Source organism: Dysidea avara, chromosome 8, assembly GCF_963678975.1.
Source record: "Dysidea avara chromosome 8, odDysAvar1.4, whole genome shotgun sequence".
In the NCBI taxonomy this organism is placed as follows: Eukaryota; Metazoa; Porifera; class Demospongiae; order Dictyoceratida; family Dysideidae; genus Dysidea; species Dysidea avara.
The window spans coordinates 22,203,214-22,212,793 of record NC_089279.1 but is presented as its reverse complement, the minus strand read 5'-3'; the positions used below and the strand labels follow the sequence as shown (position 1 = coordinate 22,212,793).

The following is a 9,580-nucleotide window of genomic DNA, read 5'->3' as shown; positions in this document are numbered from 1 at the left end:
AACTATGTAGATTTATTCATCAGCACACACATGCATTTTATCCTTGCCATGCCCATGCATTTCCCACTATATAGTCCTACATTGATGTACCTAAATCTTATTATTATTATTATTATTTATTACAGGTAATTTATAAGGCTAAACAGCCTGTTACACCTGATCAACAGGTAAAAAAGTACAAGTAGACTAATTACATACATTTATACATAGTGTTAGATGAATATTGGTCAATTAATTTCTTAAAATCATCAACTGATGCTGCACATGCTACTTCTTGGGGTAAATTATTCCATGGTTCAACAACTCTTCTTGTAAAAAAGTTATGTACATGATCTCCTTCACATGAATGGCACTATGTATGTATGCTACTTTATAGCTATCAGAAACATGCAGATGGTCTCATACTCAATTATAAATGTGGATAACTGCATGACAATTTACAACACAATTAGGTAAATAAGCGAGGAGAGCAATTACAATGTGCATGGTAGCTAGTAGGTTCTAACTGAATTATACATATAGTGCTTGTGCAAAGCTAATAACTTGAAAAATGAACTTTGTAAGTGTCATCAGTTGTGCAACATGCCATGCATGGCTCCTCACTGTATTTGCATTTTGATATACTATGTACACTCTTCTTTTGAGGATCCAATTTCTTGTTTACGTACTTTCTTGATTATACATACTGTAAATAGTACCATGCGCCACTCACATTCATCACACTAGACCTACAGCAAAAATTAATGTGGATGTTAAAGAGTACATTAAGATAAGAGTATAGCTAAACACATTGTCTTCCCATCCACAAGCATGACAGTAAGTAGTGAGCAGCTATACACTGTTAAAAATGAAGTGCTATGATAGCACCTAAAAATGCTATGGTAGCACCTCAAAGTGCTAAATTTTGACTGCTCCAGTCAAAAAATAGCACCTAGAGGTGCTACCATAGCACTTCATTTTTAACAGAGTACAACACACTTATAACAATTAAACAATGCTAGATAATATACATTCATTACTGAATTATTCATTAGAACTCATAAACTCACCATAAAATCTTTGCCATGTTATGTTTTCCTACTTCATCTCATTGGGCAATGTGCATGCCTCATTCAATAGCAAAGATTCAGCAAACTGCAGTTTTAAAACAAATATTGCACAATTAATAATTGCTATGCACATCAGTCTTAGAGTATAGCATGTCTAATATTGCTATAAGTTACAGCCATGTAGGTTTACATTAATTTGCAAACTGAAACATTACTTTCTCTACAGTTATTATATCTCTTTCCTACCTCCCTCAATGTTATTGTATCAGCATTCTCCAGGTCTTCCTCTGTTTGAGCAATCATTACAATGTACTTCTTGAGCTCATCTGATTGTAATTGTCTGCTCAACACTCCTTTAGTGCCACCAGGTATAAATATCCATTTTTAAGTAACAAATTAAAGGTAAACAATAGATTATATGTAGCAACAATAAAATAAAACATTTAATGAAATAATATGCATATATATATGCCCTGAAAAAATTGGTTTGATTTTCCAATGGATGTAAATTATTTAATATGGTTGCTATGCTTTAACCAATCAGAATGCAGTATTTTAATGTGTATTTATATGGATAATTATATCAAAATCTTATGTCTATATTTAGCTACAATGCTACCTCTACTGCAGGCTTAGTGTTTATATCACCATGCATTCCTGTTATATTCATTGAAGCTAGGTGTTATCATGTTTTTCGTAAAGCTTCCAACCCAGACGATTGACCTTTATTAATTTTGACTATGTAGAATTCCATCAGATCCTATACCAGATCAGCAGGACTTAACACAATTCAAGACTGGATCTGCCAACAGTGTGATGAATTCATGATTGTTTTTATCATAAATAAAGATGTCAGTTTCATCACTTGTATATAGTCATGCAAGATATCATGCCATCAATATTCTTTTATTTTAAGGAATGCTTTATTTTAAATAGGTTTATTATTATTGGTAATACTGTGTAGACCTCTATACTAGAGTCTAGTGCACAGGTCACAACATACATACAAGTACAAATAAAATAATTGCTAGTTTTTGTTTGAACTGATCAATATAATTGGAGTCAATCACATTTTGGGGTAGATCATTCCAGATTTTAATTGCTGAAGGGAAAAAGGAGTACATATAAGAATCAATCCGTGTCATTGGTTGCATAAATCTCATATTATGACCTCTGGTACTATGTACATTGGATATGGGTGCCAGAAATGGATTTGCTGGGATATCAACAAGGTGGTTAATTTGCATCATACAGTAAAGCAAATTATATCTTAATCGCAGTAAAGCTAAATACATCTCAGCTCTAGAGAATAGAATAGCTAAATATGATTGTTCTATTAGAATATCTCGGTCTTCACTGAACAGAAACCGCTAAGCGAGACTAGCGCCTCCCCCTCCCTCTTTCCCGAAAAGAAATGAAAACAGAGTTCCATCCGGCATAGTCAATAGGTACGGCAGTGCAAAAACCTTCTGCTTGATGTTATACGCATACCAGGTTAGCTATACTCAGATGGTACGATTTTCCGTACCATACGCGTATGGTTGTACCGTACGCGTATACGCATATGGTATGTACCATACGCGTATGGTACAAAATACGCATATGGTATAGAACATAGCTACTATTAATTGTGACTGAATTTGACAAAACAAGGCTTCGACGTTGTTAGGAGATATGGCGATTTTAAGGAATCATTGTGTAATAACTTCCCAGTGCCTACAGCTGTGCAAACAAAATTTGTACCAATTTTTCATCTGTTCACTAGCTATCACTGAGTGGGTGTATACATTTCTGATACCCAAAATTTGCCCTGTTTTGGGCAGCTTTTTTCGAGCGGGTAATAATATCACAGGTGGTAGTGGGCGGGGTAGTAATAGGGTGGGAGGGCGGGGGTAGTAATAGGGTGGGAGGGCGGGGGTAGTAATAGGGTAGGAGGGCGGGGGTAGTAATAGGGTGGGAGGGCGGGGGTAGTAATAGGGTGGGAGGGTGGGGGTGGACGGTGGTTTTAATATAGGGGTATAAAATGAAGTAAGAAGACGATTGGAATCCAGAGGCCAAGTTTGGACTCTCCATGGCCCTCAAATTACTCCAAATTGAGTGGGAACACTATTGGCGAGCTCTCTGTGAAGTCCCAGCTCACTACTCACCATTATCACAAAGCCATGGCCATTTAATGGCGCCAATCTCCCACTCGTGGCTTTGACAGGGTCGGAAGAAAGCTGCTACAGAAACCAGACTTGCCAGTGCTGAAGGAAGTACAGTGTGAAATATGATAGTGTATTAGACCAGCAATCCATTTCTGGTAAAATCGTAAGTTTGATTTTGTGTGTGTGGAAGCCTTGTTATATGAAATCCGGTCACAATTGTACTTCTGCTCTCAGCATTAAGAATATACTCAGATTTTGTGGAACATACCAGGATACTTTGGAGCACACTTCCAGATGACACACCTAAAATATGTAGTTTTATATATATACTCAAATATTTGTTGTGCAGTTTGCATGTACAGTTGTCTCATTCGCGTATATTCGCAGCTGCTGGTCACCCTCAGTTGGCAACAATTGGAACTGAAAGTAGACTCCGAAGCGGATGGCATCGCTGGAAAACAATCCATCCAAGCGAAAGAGACCAGAGGATTCCCCTGACGATTCCAGTAAGAGCGTAGATGTTTGCCATCATTGCAGCAAGAAATGTACTAAAAAAAGTGAGGCTGTTCAATGTGATTTGTGCTGTTCGTGGCTGCATGCATCTTGCGAAGGTCTAAGTAAAGATGAATATAAACTGCTTACTCAATTAACATCCACTGTTGAAAATGTTATGTACTATTGCAAGTTTAATAAGTGTGAAACGCGCTCCAAGCAGCTTATGTTCGGTTCAATTAGTAAAGTACTTTTCCCACCGGCTGACAGCTCTGAAAGCAGCACAACAACGGAACAGAATTGTTTATCTAAGACTCTGACTGACCTTAGTGAGAAAATTGCTGATTTGACTATCAAACAACAAACACTACACAACTCGGTGCAATCTATATCCTCCAAATTTGTTGAGTCTGCTGTTAACATGGACACTGGTGCTCCAGCTCAATCCATCACTCAAGGAGCTGGTCCATCTAGTAATGCTCTAGACATTATAGATGAGATGGCAGATAGAGATCGAAGGAAAAATAACATTGTCGCATGCAATTTCCCGGAGTCCACTGACCGAAACGTTGATATTCAATCATTTAAGGCCCTAAGTGACACAGTTTTCAAATTGGATCTGGATGTAACCAAGGCTATTCGTTTGGGACCAAAGATCCCTAATAAACACAGACCATTACTATTGACTGTTGAAGATGTTGACGACAAGACTTTCATGCTCTCTCATTCTCACTTTCTGAAGCGACACGAACAGTACAACAAAGTATACCTTGTCCCTGATAGAACAAGACTTGAACGTGCTAAGCACAAAAGGGTTGTTGACGAGTTAAAACAAAGGAAGGCCAATAGAGAAACTAATTTGATAATTCGTAATGGCATTATTTCACAGAGACAACCCCGTGTAAATATAATTGCTGAAACCACCAACACTCAGCAGGCTACTAATTGTTCCTGATAGAAGTCTTGCTGGTTCTTCAGTAATAATAAGTAACACAATGTTAAGAACTTTGTATACAAACGCTGATCAGTTTTTAAATAAGCGTGATCTTCTTTCAGCTCAAATTACAGGTAGCCACCCCCCTGACATAATTATTATTACCGAATTGCTTCCTAAATCACCAAATTCTACTGTTAGCTCAGCTCTACTGGCACTTCCTGGATATTCTCTTTACGTTAACTTTGATCCAGACACATATACCCCTGTCACCTCTCACATACGCGGAGTTGGAATATTTGTCTCTGAGAAGCTGCAGGCTCATCAAGTATTTTTTCACTCACCTGATCTTGAAGATCAAGTATGGGTTAGAATTCAACTTTGTGGATCTGATTCACTGTTAGTCGGCTGTCTGTATCGTAGTCCTACGGGTGATCTCAGTACTAGTGTTTCATCTCTTTGTAATTTATTTACCAAACTCGATAACTATTCTCACTTATTAGTATGTGGCGACTTCAACTTTAAAGAAGTTACTTGGTCAGACCTTTCAGGTTCAACTACTAATTCTCATATAGTACCTTTTCTCGACTCAGTAGATGATTTATTCTTGTTTCAGCATGTCAACAAGCCCACAAGAATTAGACAGGGTGATTCTCCAAGCCTACTCGATCTAGTATTCACAAACGAAGAGAATATGGTTACAAACTTGTTGCATCTTCCACCCTTGGGTAATAGCGACCACATTTGTATACAGTTTGATCTTTTGTGCTATTTGGAGCCGAAGAAGACTGACAACTTGAAATATAATACAAGAGCAGCAAATATTGATCTAATGAAGCAAACTCTTGGTGATGTTGACTGGGTATCCTTATTGGACCCCCTTGATATGAGCGATGCTTGGTTGCAATTTAGGTCGATCTTTCAGGATGCTCTTGACAACTGCGTTCCTACTTACAAGCCCAAGGAGAAGAAAAGCCTATACAGTAACTCTGAAGTGTTTAGTTTGAAAAGGAAAAAGAATCATCTTTGGAAAAAGTACCTCTCGACTCGTTCTCTCATAGACCTTGCAAACTTTAAATCAGTAAATAATCAGCTTAGAAGCTTGACTCGTAACCTTAGAAAAGACTACAAAAAGAATCTGGCTCAAGGTGTCAGATCTAGGCCTAAAGCATTCTGGCAATATGTTAACTCAAGGACAAAAGTACGCCCAGGTGTTACCGAGTTGGTCTCCTCGGATGGTTCTGCAATACATTCCGATACTGAAATGGCTACTCACTTTAACAAATATTTTTCTAGTGTATTTACCTGCGAGGACACCGCAAGTATTCCAACAGTTGATTCAACTAGTTCCCCTCTCCTTGATGACTCCATTGAAATCACTCCTGCAACTGTTTTCAGCAAGTTAATAGCTCTACAAAGTAATAAATCCTCTGGACCAGACGGATGGCCTATAACTATTATCAAATCTGTAAGTGAATTTATTTCTGTACCATTATCTATCCTGTTTAATAAATCGCTAAATAGTGGCACTTTACCTTCAGATTGGAAGTGTGCCAATGTAACACCTATTCACAAAAAAGGTGCACGGAATCTGGCCTGCAATTATAGACCAGTCAGCCTCACTTCTATTTTCAGCAAGTTAATGGAATCCATTGTCAAAGATCATATACTGAAGCACCTATCCACAAACAACTTACTGTCTCCCCCTTGATATGAGCGATGCTTGGTTGCAATTTAGGTCGATCTTTCAGGATGCTCTTGACAATTGCGTTCCTACTTACAAGCCCAAGGAGAAGAAAAGCCTATACAGTAACTCTGAAGTGTTTAGTTTAACAACTTACTGTCTCAATTTGGCTTTATACCAGGAAGATCGTGTTCCACTCAATTGCTTCTGATGCTGGATTATTTAACTCATCATCTTGATGAGGGCTATTCTATTGACATAATCTACTTAGATTTCCAAAAAGCCTTCGATACTGTTCCACACCGACGTTTATTGCAAACGTTAACATCGTTTGGTATTCATGGAAATGTGCTAAAATGGATTGAAAGCTTTTTACGAGGGGTCCGCCACTCAAGATTATGATCGACGTGATTCGGAATCACAGCGTAATTCCAGTTGATTCCTAGATTCCGAACGTTGAATCCTCTGATTCCTCTGATTCTGCCAGCGATTCCTCGCGATTCCTTTATTCCGTCTAATTCCAAAAGGGATTCCTATAATTCCATATGATTCTAATAATTCCGGCTGATTCCAAGGCTGATTCTGTAATTCCAAGTTGATTCCACGATTCCCTAGATTGGATTCTGTACTATAGGCGAGCCAGAATGGTGACTATCACAGTGTATCACTTTAGCTACCTCTGCTGAACCTACTGCTGAGTATTGAAGTCATGTTAAGTTCCACCCGGCATGGACTCGACTCGCCGCTGCGAGCCGCTAGAAATTCGCTGGCAGTAGCCTATTTTTATTTATTTATTTTATCATTACTGGGCAGGCAGCTCTATGTTTCTGCGTCTGGCAAAAGTGTCAGTGGACACCGTCACAACACTAGCTAACCCTGATGAAAGACCTTAAACTGGATCACATCTTTCCTGACTGGACGTACACAGAGTGTTGTGTGTGGAGGTTGCACTTCCACCCCCTGTGATGTTTTGAGTGGTGTCCCACAAGGTTCTGTACTAGGGCCTCTGCTATTTTTTACATACATAAATGATATCAATATGCTACTCGTACTACACAGCTATTTGCACAGCCACCAAGATGTAGAGTTTCTTTTACTCAAAAGCATTTTAGATTTCAAGCTGCCCACTGGTGGAATGCAGTTCCTAACGACATGTTAACATCTCCAACTTTTCAGGACGGTTTATTTTCTTATTTGTGTAAAATTTGTTGATTTTTATGTTTGTAAATTGTTTGCTTAATTGTTTTGTATGTGCTATGTGTGTGTTGTAATTTTTTGTTCAGTCTTTTTTTTGTTCAGTCTTTGTGTGTGTGCAGTTGTAATTTATATGTGTATATGTATGCTATTTTTGTGTTTCCTCCTCAGGCAGGGAAGAACGGCATTGCCGACTGACTTGAGGCTAATTTAAAAATCAAATCAATCAATCAATCAAATTGATATCACTAACGAATTAAGTTCTATTTGTCGCTTATACGTTGATGACTGCATTCTATATAGGAGAATTGATAGTTTAACAGATGTTAAAGATTTGCAAGATGATTTACAGATATTGGAGCTATGGGAGAAAAATTGGAAAATGTCTTTCAATGTTGACAAATGTGTGGTTGTATCTATAACTCTTAAACGAAACCCTATATACTCCAGTTACCACCTTCATGGAGAACAAATTACTGTGGTTCAGTGTGCCAAGTACCTGGGAGTCTCAATTGATTCAAAATTATCTTTTAACCAACATGTGGACAATGTGTGCAAAAAGGAAAACTCTGTATTAAGTTTTGTGAGGAGAAATTTTGCAAACTGCTCCTGTAAAATCAAAGAATCGACCTGTTTCTTACTTACGTCAAGCCCACAATGGAATGTGCAGCTGCGCGCAGCATGGGCTCCTTACAGCAGACGGTCAAAAAACAAACTTGAGTCTGTGCAAAGATGTGCAGCTCGCTTTGTAATGAATGATTAATATCAAACCAGCAGTGTATCAAATATGTTATCACGTCTTAACTCGAGCACCATTGAAACTCATTTCAAACATTTAAGGCTTCAGATGTTCCATAAAATTATTCATAGCATTGCGGATGTATCACTTCCTGATTATATAGCTCATAGATCAAGGTATACCAGAAGTAGTGAACTTAAATTTATACAGCCAGATACAGCTATTGATTCTTATAAATACAGTTTCTTTCCTGCTTCAATTTGATTGTGGAACACTCTATACCTAGTGATATAAATTGTGACAATATAGATACTTTTAAGGAACTTCTGAAGCATATTACATTGTAATTTATTTTTATAGCTTATATTTGTAGCCTCATGATTTTACATCTATATTGTAATATACTCACCCATATGAGTTCTGCAATAATTATATATAGTAAGAATGTATTGCAACTCATTAACAAGCTAGTTAGCTAAGGGTTAGTATAAGGAACACCGGATCCGGGCCCCACTGAGAACTTGTAGGAGCTGTTATTGAAAATTGTTAGATTACAGGATGTTCTGGAATCCGGGAAACCTCGATCCAACAGCCAGCCGACGGAGAATGAATTAGCTAGTATACAGTGGCTGTAGTTAGCTGCTTCTGCGACGGCTCGCACTCACTCGCGAAGACTTAAACCTCACTAGAAACGCACAGGAACACTCACTGTAATACACGTAGGCGTATACACAAAGTGTAAAACCAGGTGCAAAACAAGTGAGAGTTAGCGTCTTTAGCTTATGAGTATGTTATACGGTAATTTACGATATAATTTCATAACATTTATTTCAAAATATTTCTAATTACAAAGTTGATTCCGCTTCAGATTCCCATAATTCCATGATTCCTTGATTGATTCCAGTGATTCCTGAGGTCTTCGACGTGATTCCGAATTGTGGCGGACCCCTCGGCTTTTTATCTAACAGAGTGCAACAAGTTGTGCTTAATGGCCATAAATCTTCCACCATTCCACAATGGCGGATCCAGGATGGGGCATTTGGGGCAAATGCCCCCCCCCCCCCCCCTCTCCACCTTGTGGAGGAGCCAGCCATGCTTCTGATTAAAATAGCTAGTAAATTTTGTCAGGCCAACCGAGATCAGTTTAAAACTCATGAAAATATACACATTATACTAGCATTTATTACAAATTCACCTGAAACCAAAGTAAACTGAAGTCAAACTAACTGTAAAATAGTCACTCAGCACTTTTGTGCGTACTAAGCGCCTCTAAAAATAATTATCGTGTTGCTGTTATTTAAGACATTCAGAGTCTTTTAAACAGTTTAAGACTTCACAACC

The 9,580-nt window shown here is 38.1% G+C and overlaps 1 protein-coding gene across 1 annotated transcript; it reads left to right on the top strand.

Moving 5' to 3' along the window:
• The first annotated feature begins 3,319 nt into the window (after window positions 1-3,319).
• On the top strand, window positions 3,320-4,643 carry LOC136264853 (uncharacterized). Its single transcript, XM_066059613.1, has 2 exons — window positions 3,320-3,359; window positions 3,584-4,643. Exon 2 carries the CDS (start codon window positions 3,639-3,641, stop codon window positions 4,641-4,643), a length of 1,005 nt encoding a protein of 334 aa, XP_065915685.1. The 5' UTR covers window positions 3,320-3,359; window positions 3,584-3,638.
• The last annotated feature ends 4,937 nt before the right edge of the window (window positions 4,644-9,580 follow it).